This window comes from Lepidochelys kempii, chromosome 9, assembly GCF_965140285.1.
Source record: "Lepidochelys kempii isolate rLepKem1 chromosome 9, rLepKem1.hap1, whole genome shotgun sequence".
Lineage (NCBI taxonomy): Eukaryota > Metazoa > Chordata > Testudines > Cheloniidae > Lepidochelys > Lepidochelys kempii.
The window spans coordinates 80,329,701-80,349,102 of NC_136388.1; the positions used below are offsets into that span (position 1 = coordinate 80,329,701).

The following is a 19,402-nucleotide window of genomic DNA, read 5'->3' on the forward strand; positions in this document are numbered from 1 at the left end:
TATTCCACCTCGGCGAGTGGAATAACGTTTGCTGCACCCCCGCTGGAGCACCGCAGCACCAGTGTGAACGAGGTGTTGCATTATTGTTCTCTGATCAGCCTCCAGAAATGTCCAATAATCTCCTTAAGTCAAGTGGCCACTCTTGTCATTTTTTGGAATCGCTGCAGGAATGCGGAAATGCCCTTTGAAAGCTCCGTTTCTGACAGCCGGCTGCTTATCTGCTCCTAGACAAAGCAACCATTAGTGTGGAATGCTGTGTGTGAGAGAGGGAGAGGGGTCTGCTGCTGTCTGAACTTACAAGACAGCATGCTGACATGCTCTCAGCCCCCCCACCCACTCTCTCTCCCCCACATACACACAACACACTCCCTGTCACACTCCCCCCCTGACCTCCATTTGAAAAGCACGTTGCAGCCACTTGCATGCTGGGATAGCTGCCCATAATGCACTGCTCCCAGTGCCACTGCAAGTGCCACAAATGTGGCCACACCAGTGCGCTTGAAGCTGTCAGTGTGGACAGACTGCAGCGCTTTCCCTACTGCACTCTCTGAAGGCTGGTTTAACTCAAAGCGCTCTACATCTGCAAGTGTAACCATGCCCTGAGAGCGAAAACAAATCCCAAAGAAACCTCAGTGCTTCTGCATATCTTTGGACAACTGAGCATCAATTAAAATGTCAAACATGTCTCCCAAAATTATTGGAGCATTTTTTCTGTGTGATTTAATTTAGCTTTTCATCAAAATCATGACATTTTCCAACCGACTCTCAGGATTCACTTATACGTCACTGTATCGTTTCAGTTGAAAGAGCAACAACCCACAACCCTCAAGGGGAGGAACTCAGCTCCCTTCCACAACTAGCAACCTTTGACATAATTAGCTGTGACAAATTGATTTAAAGTGTGGCTGCAGGAAGCGGGGTAAGAAAGCTCTGCTCTGCCTTGTGGGCGTTGTAGTCTTTCCTCTTGCACATGCCTCGGCTGCAATAAGGAACTGGACTCTAACTCCCATAGTTCCCATTAGATTATACCGCACAGGCTCAGAGTCCATATGCCCGGAGTGGGTGGCTACATTGTGTCTATTGTATGGGTTGATTTTTGTTTTGTTTTGTTTTTTGGGGCTGGCATTTTGTACATCACGGGAGGTTTAAATTGGAGTGAAAAGCATGGCTGATGAGCAAGAAATCATGTGCAAACTGGAGAGCATCAAAGAGATCAGGTATGTTTTCTTTTGTGCAGCATCAGTAACACTAAGCTATTTTCCCTCTCCTTGAAGGAGTGAATGAGTTATACCGATTTGAAGACGCTACTGTTATGTTACAAAATAAAATAAAATTAAAAAAAAAACCCACCACAACGAAAAACCCTGGGATGAAAGCTGGAGATAATTTTTTTAAGTAGGAAAAGAAGCATCTGCTGAGAGTGGGTGCCGTGAAAGATGCATTACAGGGCGGGGATTATCATGTTTTTCCAGGGAATTAGCCTTAAGTAATAAAAATGGGGTGGAGGTGGCAGCTATGAATGGACAACTGGAGATCTGTTTTAAAGCAGTTGTGTTTTTTTTTTAATTATTATTTATTCAGGTAAACTGTTAGGATTTTTTTTTACCCATTCATTCCTAACATTCTTCTGGTTGGCTGCATCAAGGAAATGTTTGAAGGGAGGTGGGGGAGAAAATTACAGAACATAATGTATGTACGTGAGCCAAATAGGCATCCAGAGCACAGAAGCTGCTTTGAAATCAGGGAGGTGGGGTTGGGAAGTGCTTTTTTTTTTTTTAAAATATATTGATTTGGCTGGACTCACTTATAATATCCTTCAAAAGTGTCTGCTTAGCTAATATTTTGGGTGATATGCATTGCAACAGTGTTGTGGCTTGCAGAGGAATTTGGGAGGGGGTGTTCTTGTGGGGAGGGATTGAAAGGAAAGAAAGCTGCATCTTGGGAGATCTGTTTAGCCAGCTTACTTCTCTCTCACACCCCCATTTGGAGAAGGAGTTAGGGTTAGGGATGTTGTGTGAAGTCAGACTGGTGAATGTTCCCTGTTCCCTTCCTGTTGTTTATTGTGGTCCTCTCCTCTGAAGGAGTTATTGGGGGCATAGGGTGGAATGATGATGATGAAGCAGGGACACAATGGCACTAAGGATGCTATTGCTTTTTCTTAAAGAGGTTTACCAGCAAGGCAGGAAGCTGGGTCTCTCCACTCTTCAGTGCAATCCAGTATACCATTAATTTTTATATAGTGGCCTTCGTAAAGTGAATCACAGGACATGTTGCAGGAAGAGTCAATCATAAGCAACAATGCATGGCACCATGGCTTTAAATGCTCAGTTTGCGCCTTTTCATTTATGAACATGATGTTCTGGGTACTACCTGAGTTGCGTGCATTTAGCATGAATTTGTGCATTTAATAGCAAAGGCATGTAATAAGGAAAGTGCAATAATTTTGAAAGTAGCTGGGAGGAAGAACAAACAGCCTTGACTGGGATATATATGTAGGTATTTATACCATGCTCATCTGCATGGTGAGTTGTGTTTTATATTTTTGTATCAGGAAAACGTAAGAGGTTATCTATGGAGTGCGGGTGGGGAGGGGGAAATCAATAAAACAAAAAATAAAAAATGTCACTGTAACGTGCTCAGTTTTAAACCTGTATTAATCGATTGAGAAAAGAAACTGAAATCAAACCACAGAATAAGCAACAATTCAATTACTATAGTTTTTATAGTCCTTACACCTTTAACAAAATCTCCTAGTTGGAATACTGAGTATGCAGAAGCAAATTATTCTTCCATGCAAGGGCCAAGTCCTTCCTCATGCAAAAACTGCTCCCATGAATAATGGTGGCAAGACCAGGCCCCAAATTATTTTTATATATAGTGTACCAAAATACGTATAATGAGAGACAGGACAGTGAATATGTTCCAGATTGATACTGAGGCTCTGAAACTTCTGTGCTCAACTGTCAGAATTGTCATCTTTTAAAACAGATCATCAGCCAGTTACAGTTCTGTTGAGACCTGATTGTTGTAAAATTGGATTTAAATATCCGATCCATTTTCTGCTTGGTTGTTACAATGCTTTGTATTTGAGAACTTCAAGTACATTCAGTTTTCTGATTCAAAGGTGAATTTAACTGTAATTATTTAATTTGACACACTTTGCTTTTGTAATTATTGGCCTTGTTGTAAATTATGGTGCCATGAAAGTGAAATGAAGATCTGTGAAATCTAAGAATCCTTCTACATCAGCGGGCTAAATCCTGATTACCAAATTGACCTAAATAGACAGTCACGTTTAACTGAACGGGGCAGATCAGGTGAATAAGGCATGTTGGTTTTGGCCCAAAATAGGCCAGATAAGAAATCACAAGCTCTGGATACTTGTACTTTTATGCCCGTTTTATTTTAAAGTAAATAAACAAATTTCATGTGCTTAAAAGGCTCCGCCATACTCTAATTATTGTTTATATTAATTTCCTGTTCCACATGCAGAGTTAAAAGGGCCTTTATAAATAAAATCACTAGCTGAAAAAAGCAAAATTTGCCCTATTGTTTTCTCTCACTTGATGTCTCTTTTGGAGACCCTTTCCTATATTACGCCAAATGTTTATATTTTTTAAAGAGACTTTATTGAGGTTTCAGGGGATGTCAGAGCCTGATCCTGAAAACACTTCTGTACATGCTTAATTGGAAAGCACTGGGATTACTCCAGTCAGTAAATTTAAGTACGCATGTAAGGCCCCAATCCAGCAAAGATTTATGCATGTGCTTGACTTTATGCACTGAGTAGTCCCATTGCCATCAGTGGAACTACTCACAGTGGTCAAACTAAGCACATATGTAAATCTATGCAGGATTGGGCTCCAGCATTCCTCCTGGGGAGAGGATGAGTGAGAGAGAGAATGAACCGCCCATGATAGATGGTAGTCACTTCCTGAGGACACTCAGGCCTAGTCTACACTAAAAAGTTAGGTAGAAGGAAGCCGCCTTAAGTTGACCTGTTAATGTATGTGTCTACACTGCCGGGTCCTTTATGCTGACCTAAGTCGCTTCTAATGTCAACTTCTGTAATCTGCTTCTGCAAGAGGCGAAGCGCTTAATTCGATTTTCATGGGTCGACTGTGAGGTAGTGCAGATGCAGCGTTGTGTAATTCAACTTAATTGGCCTCCAGGTGGTGTCCCACAATGCTCAGCTGTGACTGCTCTGGAGATCATTCTCAACTTGACTGCACTGCAGCCAGATACACAGGAAACAGCCCCTCCCCTGCTAAAGCACTGGGAATTTTTGATTTCCCATTTCCTGTTTGATCAGCATTGGGAGCATGCCAGCTTGAGCACAGCTGATCGTGCAGACTGTACGCCCCAAACACGCTCCAGCCTGGTCTGCACAGGAGGTGGAGGATCTCATCGCTGTGTGGGGAAAAGAGTCTGTGCAGGCAGAGCTTCGATCCAGCAGAAGAAATGCTGACATCTATGCAAAGATTGCTCGTGGAATGGGGGAGAAGGGCTACACGAGGGATACCCAGCAGTGCCGTGTGAAAATAAAAACTTCGCTAAGTGTACCAGAAGGCAAGAGAGGCAAACAGTCGTTCTGGTGCTGGACCCCACACATGCCAGGTCTACAACAAGCTGCATGCGATTCTCGAGGCTGACCCTACCAGCACCCCCACAAGCAACGTGGACACCTCACAGGTGTGTGAGTCTAGGGACAACAAGGAGAATGATACACCCTCCCACACACATTCCAGATCGCCAAACCACGCAGCAGCTAATGTGCCTTTACTGTGCTCGGCATGGGTTGGCAAGTAGTTTAAAGTGACTGATAGGGGACTGGGGCCCCACATGAGAGATTCCCCAATTTGGGAGTAAAAACGTTTCCCCCCACCTTGTTCAAAAGTGCAGTCACCCATGACCTGGGGGTAGCGGGGGGGAGGAGGGGGGCGAAGGGAGCCTACTCACCACGGCTGGAGCAGCAAAACAGCATAGTGAATGGTTACGGATTCTGATTATGTTATGGCTTGCACTTAGTGTAATAAGGGTTTGTTTTTTTATGAACGCAGCCTTGCTATGGAAACATTTTATTCATGTACAATGGCTCCTTTAGTTTTCCGCATGACTGACAGCCAGAAATGTGTCCTTCGGCGTGTCATGAACACCTGAAAGCAGACTTTCAGTGATTAGAAGGAGGAGAAAGAGAACGCAGGAGGACATATTCACCAAGATAATAAATGCCTCCGGGACAGCTGACACAGAGCTGAAAGCGTGGAGGATTTCACTGTCCGAGAAGTTAGACATGGACATGGAGAGCAGGAAAGCTTCTAATGAGCAAGAGTGTGCGGCACAGGACGAGATGCTTCGGATTATGAGAGACCAAGCAGACATGTTGAGGTGTCTGGCTGAACTGCAGGAACAGAAGCAGGTGGGTAGAGTCCCTCTGCAGATCCTGGTGGACAGCCAGCCAGCATCTCCTGGCGTAGAATCACCCTCCCACAAGCGTTCCATGAGGCATGGGCCAAAAGTCCATTAGCCCTTTCACTTAACTCAGGGGGAGGGTACAAGGAACAGAAGGCGTCCATTCACAGACCTTTGATGGTCTGGAATGGGGTGTTACGTTACACAGCTGAAAATGTTTCTCCCGTTCCAACTTTACAACCCCTTTTCCCCAAGGTTCCCTTTTTTTTCTGTTCTCCCTCTTTACTTATGTTTGTTAAATAAAGTAAATGGATTTGAGAAATAAATGTTCTTTATTGAGTAGAAGCAGAGGGCTTGGGTGGGGGGCAATGTTCACTCTAATTTTTTACAGGCCGTGTGCGCAAAAAATTTCTTCTGTGCACATTTTTGACAGGCTGTGTGCACAAAAAATTTCTTCTGTGCAAATTTTTGTGTGCGGGGTGTTTTGCCTTGTGCGTGGGGTTTAGGATCTGTATGCACATGCGCATAGCTTAGAGGGAACAGTGGTGGCGGGGTTGGCTTTACAGGGACAGTGATACAAGGCAGGTGAAGGTTTGGGAAAGCACAATGCAGACAAACAGCTCACATTACTGTGACACATTATTGAAACGGCTTTTCAAAGCCTCACAGATATGCAGCACCCCTTGCTGTGATCTTCTTATTGCCCTGGTGTCTGGCTGCTCAAAAATGGCTATCATGCGATCTGTCTCAACTGCCCACCCCTGCAGAAAATTTCCCCCCTTTTTTTCACAGATATTATGGAGCACACAGCAGGCAGCTATAACCATGGGGATGTTCTCTTCACTAAAGTCCAACCTTGTTAGTAAACGTCTCCAGCGCCCTTTCAAATGACCAAAGGCACATTCAACCACCATTCTGCACTTGCTGAGTCTATAGTTGAACTGTTCCTTACTGCTGTCCAGACATCTAGTATATGACTTCATGAGCCATGGGAGCAAGAGGTAGGCTGGGTCCCCCAGGATAACTATAGGCATCTCAACGTTGTCACTGTTCATTTTGTGGTCTGGAAAGAAAGTCCCGGATTGCAGCTTTTTGAACAGATCCAAGTTCCTAAAGATGCACGCATCATGAACCTTTCCCGCCCTTCCTACATTGATGTTAGTGAAACACCCCCTGTGATCCACCAGCACTTGCAACACCATTGGAAAGTATCCCTTTCGGTTTATGTACTCTGTGGCAAGATGGTCTGGTGCCAAGATGGGGATATGCATGCCATCTATTGCCGCACCTTAATTAGGAAACCCCATCGCAGCAAATCAATCCACTATGTCCTGCACATTTCCCAGACCACTACCCTTCATAGCAGAAGTCGATTAATGGCCCTGCACACTTGGAGCACAGCAGCTCCCATGGTTACCTACTCCAAATTGATTCCCCACTGACCGGTAACTGTCTGGTGTTGCAAGCTTCCAAATAGTGATTGCCGCTCGCTTCTCCACTGTCAGAGCAGCTCTCATTTTTGTGTTGTTGAACTGCAGGGCAGGGGAAAGCTCTTCACAAAGTTCTGGGAAGGTGGCCTTCCACATTCAAAAGTTCTGCAGCCACTGCTCGTCATCCCTACCTGGAAAACGATGCGGTCCCACCAATCGGTGCTTGTTTCATGGGACCAGAAATGGTGCTCAACAGAGTGCAGCTCCTCTCTGTCTGCCAGCAGCAACTGCGAATTGTTTTTTTCAATGACTTGCAGCAGGGCTTTCTGCAGGACATCGCTATGTTCCGTGCGGCAGACCCTACTTCGGCTTTGGAAATACTGCAGGAGAAGGTGCGAGGTATTTGAGATGCTCACAGTGAGAGTTCACAACTGAGCAGGCTACATGCTTCTGTGGTTATGGCGTATGCGTGGCGGTTTTAAGGTGCGAAAACCACTGGGTTGTTTGTTGTTGAGAACAGTGCATCATGGGATGCTGACGCAATGTTCCCATTCTCCCCTGCGACAATGTTTTGGTCCCATGAGGCATTGCACAAACTTCCCAAAACACACTGCGGCAAGTTGCACTTGGGGATAGCTACCCACGATGCACTGCTTTGTGCATCGATGCAGGCGCTGCTAGTGAAGACGCACTCCATCGAGACAATGAGCATGGTGTGGCCACGCACAATCAACTTAGTTAATTTGGGGGCTTGAGGTCGAATTAAATAAAGTCAGCTTGATTTTGTAGTGTAGACAAGCCCTCAGACAGTATGATGAGGAGGGCAGTATAGAAACTTAGAATAGAAAATAATAGAAATGAGAGCAGAATCAGCTATGTAGGCTAGGTCCCAAATTTAGGTTTTTGTTTTCAAAAATACATATTTTAAATGCCCTAATATTAATGGAAATGTCTTCATACTTTATGCGTACTTTGTTTTTTAATATTAAAAGTTAATTGTTTGGGTTGGAATAGTCCCCTGAAACTACAATGTTGTTGCATTCTGGCAGCACACTGGAACTAGAAGATGAAACTGACTAGTAACAGCAAAGAAATACCTTGCAATGCCAGCTACAAAAGTGCCATGCGAATGCCTGTTCTCACTTTCAGGTGACATTGTAAATAAGAAGCAGGCAGCAGTATCTCCTGTAAATGTAAACAAACTTGTTTGTTTTAGTGATTGGCTGAACAAGAGGTAGGACTGAGTGGACTTGTAGGCTCTAAAGTTTTACATTATTTTGTTTTTGAGTGCAGTTATGTAACAAAAAAAATCTACATTTGTAAGTTCCACTTTCACGATAAAGAGATTGCACTACAGTACTTGTATGAGGTGAATTGGAAAATACTATTTCTTTTGTTTATCATTTTTACAGTGCAAATATTTGTCATCAAAATAATATAAAGTGAGCCCTGTACACTTTGTGTTGTAATAGAAATCAATATATTTGAAAATGTAGAAAAACATCCAAAAATATTTAATACATTTCAACTGGTATTCTATTGTTTAATTGTGTGATTAATCACGATTAATTTTTTTTGAGTTAACTGCGATTAATCAACAGCCCTACTTCTTTTGTGATGGCTACAAGAAATTGACCAAGTATAAGGGATAGTATAGTTAATATATTTACTTTTTAAATTATATAATGTATATTGAAAAGTGCATATATTTCGATTGAATCCCTCTGTCCCACCCTTGCTTCCAAATGTACTGGTGCAAAGTTCTGTTCCTTTGCAAAGTCCCATTACGGTCAATGGCACTTCACATGGAGTCAGAGTTCAGCACTAACGGATCTGGATGGAGGACTGAGGCATCAGACTGTAAACTCTTCTGGGCATTGACTGTCTTCTGTCTGAGTGAGAATGCCTAGCATATTTTGGATGCTCCTGGAAAGCACATAATTAATAATAGTGCACTGAAAAATTCACATTACTCACAATGCGTAAAGTTAAGCGCTTGTGTAAATCTCTGTAAGACTGGGCCCTAACACTGTAGAATAACAAATTTTAATACCAGTTGCTCTAATTCTCTTCAGCCTCCCACTCAAAAGTAATAAATCTTAATATAAAATAAATAAAAATACATTCATTTTCTAAAACTGTTAAGACATCATGTACATCCTATCTCCTCAGTGGATGAAAGACTGCTCTCTAAACTCTTGTAAATTTGTGAGTTATAGAGTTGTATGGTATGTTTTTCTTCTTAATTTTCATCAGATTGCCAGTTATGAATGTTTGCTTCATATAGAGAAAATGGCACTATTAATCCTGAAAGTAAAAAGTATGACAACTTTATATTATTGCTAAATAACTCCCTGGAGTTTACTGTGGTCATTTTAAAAATTCTTAAGTGACCATTAATTCTTCACAGAGGCTAATACACTTTGACTTGGGCCACTGGAACTGAAGTCCAGTCAGCAACTACTTGTTGAAATAAGCCCTGCCTCTGGTTCCAGAAATCAATGCATTCAGGTAGCCGTTTGTTTTGACAAAATGGTCTCTGGCTTGATTAGGAGATGACTTTTATCGATATAATGCTTTTATCGCTGACTGTTTTTTTCCAGCCATTTTTACTTTGATGGGCTGATTCTGATTCTTCAAAACTGGGACAGTTGGCTTCCTTTTTAAAAAAATGTTTGTCTCTATATAAAACATGTAATATTCTCTTTAATAACACATGGTATATACCACATAAAATATACATGTTTATAGCTTAGGGATGCCACTCGTCTGGATTTTACCCAGACAGTCCAGTTTTTGGCTTCTGTGTCTTGGTGCCATTTAGGGTTGCCAGGAGCCCGGTTTTTGACCGGAAGGTCTGGTCAAAAAGGGGACCTGGCAGTATCTGGTCAGATGTACTGATGGACATCAAAAGTCTGGTCTCTGCAGGGTGTGGGGAGGCACGGGTCATTAACCCACGCTAGCCCCTGTTCATCTGGGGCTGCCTCCTGCCTGCAGGCAGGCTCCTAGTCATGCTGCAGCAGCTCCCATTCCAGCTCTGGAGCACAGGGAGCCCAGCTCGTCGGGTGGGGTGTAAGGTGGAAACAATTCAGCGAGCAATGGGGGTGGGGGGAGAGAGGAGCAAGCGATGGGGGCGGGGGTAGAGCGGGGTCTTGGTGGAAGAGGCGGGGCAGGGCATGAGGCCTTAGCGGTCTGGTTACCAGCAATTAGAAAGGTGGCAACCCTACTGTAACTGTAAAATATTCATCTAGGTGAATATCTTTGTAAATGTCTCTGGGTGACCTCTGAGTCGATCCAATTCCATGTCTGGCTTTGTACTATGCACACCTCTGCTTCCAGCTTTTCTACTCCCCAGTGTAATGGTGCTGATCAGAAGCAACATTAATCCAAACTGGTTCAGGTTTATTTGACTAGAGGGAGATTTTTTATTTTTAAGGCTGTTTTTAAAATGTATCCTGTGATGAAGGACGTTGTTGTATTTTGTTCCAAGGGAGCATGTAAAATCTCATTCAGGATTTTTTAAAAAAAATCTCCTATTATTGATATTATCACTGTTGGACATTCCTGCTTTGGGCATGTTACACTCTAGAAAAATAACCCGTGGTGCTGTTTTTTGGATCTCCTGCAGTTATCTCAGTCCCACCCATAAAACTCGTGACAGGAGCCAGAATTTGTTACCCAAGGACTTGATCCTGGTCCATTTGAAGTTCTTTGGTCAGATTTTGATTGCTCAACAGAATGATCACAGTTCCTCTGGTTTTCATTTTCAGTCTGTTTGAAGCTATAGACTACTTTAAAAATGCACGAGGGGAGGGATCAGAAGTACCGGAGGCTTAGGTAGGTCTTGTATTTGTTCTTGGAATTGGACACAAGGGATGCAAGAGGAGGGCGAACAGAAGCAACTCCAAAGCCTTCACAATAGCAGAGCTGGTGGGCACAGTTCTGATGAAAGCAGGGGCTATATCGCTAAGATCATGTCTTTGGAAAGTGAAGATCGGAATATAATTGAATCATGGCCTGGCAAAGCTGGATTGGGAACTAGAACAGGTTTTTGACTGTCTGGGCAATTGTTTCAAAATGGAGATGGTCATGAAGCAGTGCTGATTCAACTAATAGTAAGCATAGCTTTGCTGTGTTGCTTAAACAGCCAGTCCTTCTCTCCTAGCTTTGGAGGGAAAGACATTGCTCCAGACTCCATAGCTTTTATGTGTAGAAATATGGGGTGGTACCATTTTAAAAAGAAGAAACAAAAACTGGAATGTAGAACAAAGGGAGCTGCAGTTACAAATAGCATTAAAGGGGCTGGAGGTCAGCAGGAAAATGGGAGGCTACCCTGTAGACTGCAGGTGGAATTTTAGATGCTTTGAAATGGCATCAGAACTTTTACTGTCTTGGAGCATCCTTTGTATAAAGCAAAAGTCTGCATTTTAGTGTCTCAGACTACTGTCGAGATAGTTGGCATTTGCATCCTATACTCCATTTCTCAGAAGCCCCTTTAAAGCCCAGCAGGAATAAACATTTCTCTAGAATTTCCTCTTTCGTGATTAAGGTTTAATCATGACTGATACAATGCTGAACACAATTGTCCTGGTCTACAGAAACTGCTAAATCTTGGTAAATTTCATGTAATCTAGCTCCATGGTCCAATACAATAAAAAGTTGTCGTGGAGAGAAGACCAATGACAGAGCTGGGATTAGAACCCAGGAGTTCCCTGATTCCGGGATTCTGCACAGACCACCCCAGTCTTTCAAAGATATACTTTAGTTCTGACTTTATCAACAACTTTTGCCAGTCCCCTGCTATCAATGTGAACACCTTTGCTTGTGTGTGTGTATAGTGAGTCTTTAAGCAAACAGAATTTACATTGACATTATGGCAGTTGTCCCTTTATATTTGTAATTTCCATCGGGTTGTAGGAATAAGACTTTGCAGATGGAAAAGATTAAGGCACGCCTGAAGGCAGAGTTTGAAGCCCTGGAATCGGAGGAGAGGCACCTGAAGGAATACAAGCAGGAGATGGATCTTCTGCTGCAGGAAAAGATGGCCCACGTGGAGGAGCTGCGGCTGATCCATGCTGACATAAATGTGGTATGTAGCAGTGGGATTGTGGGCAGGATATACTTTATATATAGTCCCATATGGATTGTCCTAAGGATATACAGTTGACAGATTAGAGATATGCAACCTGAGCTTTCCTGACAGCATGAAAGGATTATACAGATGGTATCAAATGAGTTAAATTTAGTCACTGTTAGTGCTTGTCTGTATCAGGCAAGATGATTTTCAATAATAGATACCGGATTTAGGTTAAAGGGAACGAACAACCGAGCCCATTGCTGCTGCAATGGTACCAGCAGTCATAGTAGCATTATTCTGACTCTTCCTAGCAAATAACCCTCTTAGTGCTGCCTAATTTAACACCTAGAACCTGGGAGGCTTTGGCAGCTGTCTGGGATTTGGGTTGTTTTCTTTTTGGGAAGCAGGGATAGTGGGATGGTTTGTAATGTTTGCATAGTGCCTAGAATCAGAGGGCCTTGATTTCTCCCTGAGACAACTAAGCACTGCTGCAATACAAATAGTAAAACAAGCAGGAGCGTGAAGGATATTAATGCAAAATAGGGAGACTAATGATTAGAGGGGTACCCTGGAGAGTGCTGAGGATTTGTGAATTGCTGTGTTTGCAAAACCATTCTGAATTAGCAACTCTGTTCACCAGCAATTTTAAACCCACACTTTTTCCTTCTCTTAAGGGTGAGTAATTATTTTTAAAATGTTGAATTAAAGGGAAGCCTGGACTCTGTATTAGGGATGGAAAAAGCTCCAAACTGTGGGTAGGCACAAGTGGGTACCTCGAATATGTGACACCACCTTCATTTGTCATTAGAATTTTCTCGCCCCCTCCACTCCCTGCTTCTCTTTCATGCTGTCCTACTTGCACTTCATGTTTCCATCAGATTATCTTTCTTTTTGCTGCTTCTCTCACTCTCTTTCCCAAAAAGAAAAGGAGTACTTGTGGCACCTTACAGACTAACAAATTTATTTGAGCAGACTAACACGGCTGCTACTCTGAAACCTCTCTTTCCCAAGTGGAACATGAATTCAGCAACATCAGAGTTAAATTTTTAAATCTATGGGGTATTTGGAAAGGCTTGAAATAATGCAAATGAGTTGGCCCTAGCCCAGTGGAGATTTTTTTTTAAAGGTTATTTTTATAACCTTCCTTGAGAATCTTTCCGAAGTGCCCAACACAACAACATTGCCCGTCCTAATTGCTTCCAGACTGCTTTTTCCCTGCCCATATTCCACCCTCCCCTCCCCCCCAGAATGTTAACTCCTTATTTGTCCATTTCATTGTCTGCCTATTCTCTTCCAATCTGAATGTGAAAAGCTCCACTCTCTAAAGGACAGCATCATCTTTGCACTCTGCCACCTCTGGCTGGTGAATCAGAGAGCTGTGAATGGAGCAATCTGCTAAGCAAATGTCTCCTCCTGTTTCAGATGGAGAACACCATCAAGCAGTCTGAGAATGACCTCAATAAGCTCTTGGAGTCCACTCGACGCCTGCATGAAGAGTACAAGCCCTTGAAGGAGCACGTAGATGCCCTGCGGATGACTCTGGGCTTGCAGAGGCTGCCAGATCTGTGTGAGGAGGAAGAGAAACTCTCTCTTGAGTATGTCTCCAGATCAAACAATATTTGGCCTTGTATACAGTTATGATTCTGCTGGCATTTTGTCATTTTTGTTTCTGGGCCCAGCTGGAAGGTAGGAACTCAGAGGCAATCATGAAAAACAAAATTAATTGAAAGTGAAGGAAGCATGTATGTGCAACAAAAATTAACCAGCCATTTACAAGCCTCCAAAAGGGTTCTGTCTGAATATGGGGCAAAGATCGAAGTTACATTTAGATCAGCCAAAGCTGTAAACCCCAGCGCTGACCCACAAATTAAAGGGTGTTTGGATCTAAGGTTTTGGTTCTACTCTATCTCTAATTTTACATTACTTTGTACTTTTTTCTAAGAATCCATTTCTTCCATTTGACTAGCAGGTATGGATATGATGCAAGGGAGGAGAGGAACCCAAAACTACTACATGAGTGTCTTTAGTGAGTCTTGGTCAGAATTCAAATTTGTGCTATAGCTGTTAAAAAAAACACAGAATCTAATCTGGTAAGCTGTGGCTGAATCCAGATGGTTGGATCTATGGAAGAAATGTAAAGGATATGCTCTTCTTTTTGAAAACCAAGGAGGACGTTAATGCTTCTCCCGAGAATGGCCCATCTAGCCTTGTATCCAGCAGAGACCAACCAACCCCTCATGCTTCAAGGGAAGGGAACAAATTCTCTGCTTTGGTTCATGCGATCTTATTGGGTGGGGACATGGAGATTTCTTCCTGATCCACTATGAATAACCTGATCCTCCTGTGGTCTTAAATATATAAAATCAACTCTTACCCCTGGAACATATTAAATGAATAACTATGCAGTTCATCCCTCGCTGCAGAATTGTGCTCCAAAATCTCAGTTTATATTAAAAACGAAGAACAAAAAACATTTCTTAGGGCTGGTTGTTGCAGATAAAACTTGGAAAACAAGAACCTGAAACATAGTATATCAACTTCGCTATAATTATGCCACTAACTAGTTACATGATCGAATCTGGCTCATTAACTTTAAAAAAAACCTAGATATTGAGAGTGGATGGAATTCATTATTTAACAAGTCTTCTCCATCTATATTAGGATGATCCTTAATTATTGATCGTCAGTGGGCTTGTGTTTTTGGCCACATGTAGTATTTTAACAATTGTCATTATCCCATTTTAAAAAAATTGATCCAAATGAGTCCTTGGTGCAAGTCATTTGATTCTAGAGGAAGAAAACTAAAAAATTTTGGCCCATTATGTTTTAGCACGGAAGAGTCATTACAAATCAATGCTTGTTAAATCAATAAATGACAGGCCAGCAGTTGATTATAATTTTGGTTTGTTTTTGTATAGTTACTTTGAAAAGCAAAAAGCTGAATGGCAGACAGAACCGCAAGAACCGCCCATTCCAGAATCTCTGGCTGCAGCTGCAGCTGCTGCCCAACAGCTACAAGTGGCTAGGAAACAGGACACCAGACAGACAGCAACTTTCAGACAACAGCCACCTCCAATGAAGGTGAGGCGTTGTCTCTTGGGTGTCAAATGCATAGGCTTGTCTCTTGGGTGATTGGAACATATCGTGTTCACAAAGGAATTAGCACTGAAAATAATGATGTGTCCAATTCTTATTTTGCCTGCTTTAGGGTAAACCAAGGGCAATTCCACTGAAGTTAATAGAGCTGCGCCAGTTCAGTTAGAGTTCAGAATCAGGCTCTGTATCTTGTATGACTCCCCCTGCAGGGACTCTTCAGTCATAGGGCAGATACTGCCAGTTTCTACTCGCTGTGCTTCCTGAGCTTGAGAAACATTATTGTTACAAGGTGAAAATATCAGGTACTAATGGGTTCTTCAACCCAGCAGAGAAAGGCATGACAAGAACTAGCGGCCGGAAGTTAAAGCCAATTTCCAATTAGACATATGTCACACATTTTTAACAAAGAAGATGATCAACCATTAGAAGAAACTACTAAATCTATGTCTACACTACAGCTTATGTCAGCATAACTTATGTCACTCAGGTGTGAATAAACCACTCTCCTGAGCAACGTAAGTGACACTGGCATTAAGCGCTTGTGTGCACAGCGCTATATCGGCGGGAGAGCTTCTCCCGCAACATAGCTTCTGCCATCGCAGAGGTGGTTTTATTATGCCAACGGCAGAGCTCTCTCCTGTCAGCATAGAGTGTCTTCACATGCTGCAGCGGTGCAGCTGCATTGGTACAGCTATGCTGCTGCAGCCCTGTATGTGTAGACATGTGCTAAGGAATGTAATGGAGTCTCCATCTCTTGATGTCTTCAGATTAAATCTAGTTGCCCTTCCGAGGGTATGCCTGCTGGATGTGGAGGTGTAACTTCCCGCCTGGAGAGGCGTATCTGTGCTAGCTTTGACCGAGCTAGCATGCTTAAAACTAGACTTGAAGTTGCAGTTACATGGGTGCTGGGATGGGCTAGCCACTCCAAGGATCCTTCGTATGTATTTTGGGTGGCCAGCCTGCCCCCCGCCCATGTAGCCATGACTACATTGCTTCTTTTTAAGGCACTAGCTCATTCAGAGCTAGGACGGGCATGTCTTTCTGAGCTGGAAGTTACATCTCCAGCTCCACGGCAAACATATATTGAAAGATATGGTTTAGTCAAGCACAAGTTATTGGGCTCAATACAAGGATAAGTGGGTAGAATTCTATGTTGTATACAGGGGGTCAAACTAGATGATCTAGATAGAGGTGCCTTCTGACTTAAAATCTGTGGAATCACAGCTGGCCTTCTAAACAATTTTTCTGATACAGTCAGGCATTGTCAGTACAAAAATCTTGAAAATGTGAGGGGAAGCTCAAAAAAAATTTGAATTTAATATCTAAATAAATGATAAACGGGGGGTGCACTGGCAGTTTTATTCATTTGAAAATTTAATTCAATAAATCCTTTAGTTTTCAACTGACCTGAAGTTGCTGTAGGATCTAGGAACCTTGCCGCAGAATTTAGTTCCAGTTCGCCACTGAGGATGCAGGGGCTTATATATTTTTCCTGTACAGTATATTAACTTATTAGAGCAGGTAACATGTTCAATAAGCAGTGTGTCTCAACAGAACTTCATGGGTTTATTAGCTCACAGAGAAATAGGTTGCTAACAGGGTCCTGGTCCATGACTGGGACTCCTAGGCACTATTTCCATACAAATAAATTAATAAGATGTAACATTGCATTGCAGGCCTGTTTATCATGTCACCAGCAAATTCATCGGAACGCACCGATATGTCCACTCTGCAAAGCAAAAAGCCGGTCTCGGAATCCCAAAAAACCCAAGAGGAAACAGGATGAGTGAAACACAGAAAATCCATAGAGAAAACATGTGACCCATCCTAATCCCTTTCCAGTAGAACTGTAAACGTGGCCAGTTTATTGAAGTGCAGACTTAAGTATGACTTACCCATTGTTTTCTAGTTAATGTGACGTAAGCACAATGTTTCTGTTCCGTCTTAATTTCCATCCAGTCCTCACATTTTGGTTTTAGGAGAAGTGTTGATGGTGCTACACTTTAACATTTTAGTCATTCCATCTTTCTGACTCCTAAGCCAAGTGGAACTTCTAATGCAAGTAGTCTGAATGCCGATGACCACTTTGTATGATCCCTCCTGTGAAGATATATTTGAGGATACATGTTTCATAGTTAAATATGTTAGACCTAAGGTACCTGTACTGTACTTGCCAAAATGTCTCTGTGTTTTTCTATCTCTACACTGTTTGCCATACAGTATCTTTTGCTAAAAAGCAGGCACTGTCTATAAAACCAGAATATTCTTAATGATCAAGTGTTACTACAGCAAGTTGGGGTTGTTGTATTTTGGGGTTTTTTTGAGAGAAAGAGAGATGTTGCTAAAAGATTACTCTAATTTTCTCCTAACAGAAACCCACTTGAGGCACAGAAGTAGCTGAATATCCATTTGCTATGTTAAAGACCCATGCCTTGTCCTAACCAGCAAGATTACATGGGCTAGATATAGAGTAAAACTCAGCGTATCCAAGGATTTGGGGGTATATCTGAAATGACCAGGAAAAATAGGGATATGGGCGCATGGGAGATCAACATATAGTTCAGTTTTATGGGGTTTGATTGTATGGTTCCTACAGAAATGGATTAAAATTTGGGAAGGGGATCAAGCCGTTGTATCCATATTAATATTAAATAATGTCTAGCATCTTAATTAGGCCATTTTCAGCAATCGTAAGACTGACTTCAATTCAATTAAGAACTAATTAAGGCCTTATTATTCTTTTCAATAACACTTGAGATTACAGAAGGAGGGAGCCCCTTCCCTAGGTTTTTATCCTCCCCTCTCCCTTGCCCCAATCCTTCATCCATACTTGTGCTGGAGTCGTTGTATTAAGGCAGAGGTTCCCAAACTGTGGGACATCCCCCCCAGGGGGGCATGGAGAAACTTTCAGGTTTGGGGGGGCCCAGGCCAACCCCCATGGAGAGCGGAGAGGGAGGGATATCCAGCCCCGCTCTGCCCCCAGCTCCGCTCCAGCCTGGGCCCCTGGCTCCTGATCCTGAACACAGCTCCACTCCTGGCCCTGACCCATCTCCCGACCACAGCTCCTTGGGGTGGGGTGGGGTGGAGAATAGATTCCATTACTGGTAAGGGGAGGCGTGACAAAAAAGGTTAGGGGACCACTGTATTAAAGATTTTTGTTTGGTAGTTAAAAAAACACAGAATAAGCCACACCCTGGCCTCTGGTGAGGAGACTGTACCTGCTGCTGGGGACCATACAAGCCCACTTAAAAAGCTTTTGCTGGCCAAAGCACATGAATTGCCCTAAGTCCCCCCTTGCTTCCCACACGGTGACAGTGTGGTTGTATTAATTTAGATGGTGCCAAAGGTGTTAACATAACCCAGTCTCTGTCCAGAGTTTGCTATACAGAGACATCAGCCTGCTTAGTTCCATAGCAAACACACCATTAAAAATCCTATTAACCTTTTATTAAAGATACAGAAAAGAAGGAAAAACAGTTAAAGCATTTGAAATGTGCAGTATTAAATAAGGCTTTAATTTTATACTTGTTTCCTTGTTCCCTTTAGCTGGAAAGAGTTTTAGAAGGAAAAACTCCTTGTTGGACAGTTTCCTCAAAGATGGTAATTAACTGTCTGATTGGGGAAAAGAGAAGAAGTTAGTTGATCTGGGCTGTAGCTGTTGTTGTTCCTGTTAAAGTCCGATCCCATTTCGTCCTAGGTGGTGTTTGGGAGTCAGCTGGAGCCAGTAGGGTGGTGATGTCACCTGGGTCCCTCTCTCTGGCCCGATCTGGTGAGGACATCTCTCAGGATTAGGAAGGCAAAGGCTCGGGGTCCCAGGAAATGGTGGGAGTGGCAACCAGGATGGTGAAGCTTGCTTCAGTCATCTCTGTCTGTTCTTCTGTAGTTTCCCCACAAAGTCTCTTTCTTTAATGACCCACAAAGGCAGAGGCGGGCAAACTATGGCCCGCGGGTCACATCCGGCCCGTGGGACCGTCCTGCCCGGCGCTTGAGCTCCTGGCCGGGGAGGCTAGTCCCCGGCTCCTCTCCTGCTGTCCCCCCTCCCCCGCAGCCTCAACTCGCTGCGAGGGGAGCACGGCTTGCACCCACTCGCCTCCCAGGCTTTCCAATAAGCCAGTCCTGTCGCTCTGAATGGCATGGTAAGATGGCAAGGAGCGGGGGGGTTGGATAAGGGGCAGGAAGTCCCGGGGGGCAGTCAGGGGACAAGGGGAGGTTGGATGGGGTGGAGGTTTGGGGGGGCCATCAGGGGACGGGGAACAGGGGTTGTTGGATAGGCATGGGAGTCCCAGGGGGCCTGTCAGGGGGCGGGGTTGTGGATAGGGGTCGGGGCAGTCCGGGGACAGGGAGCGGTGTGGGGTTGGATGGGGGTGTGGTCCCGAGGGGCGGTTAG

The 19,402-nt window shown here is 43.4% G+C and overlaps 1 protein-coding gene across 4 annotated transcripts; it reads left to right on the plus strand.

The window, feature by feature from the left end:
* Window positions 1-1,019: 1,019 nt before the first annotated feature.
* On the plus strand, window positions 1,020-19,184 carry ZC4H2 (zinc finger C4H2-type containing). Of its 4 annotated transcripts, none has more exons than XM_073361030.2 (5): window positions 1,020-1,217; window positions 11,760-11,931; window positions 13,342-13,514; window positions 14,838-15,000; window positions 16,692-19,184. In XM_073361030.2, exons 1-5 carry the CDS (start codon window positions 1,165-1,167, stop codon window positions 16,803-16,805), a joined length of 675 nt encoding a protein of 224 aa, XP_073217131.1. In that variant the 5' UTR covers window positions 1,020-1,164; the 3' UTR covers window positions 16,806-19,184. The 4 variants fall into 4 exon arrangements, with proteins under 4 accessions (XP_073217131.1, XP_073217134.1, XP_073217132.1 ...); XM_073361031.2 differs by lacking the exon at window positions 1,020-1,217 and adding an exon at window positions 10,540-10,679; XM_073361032.2 differs by lacking the exon at window positions 1,020-1,217 and adding an exon at window positions 10,706-10,957.
* Window positions 19,185-19,402: the final 218 nt, after the last annotated feature.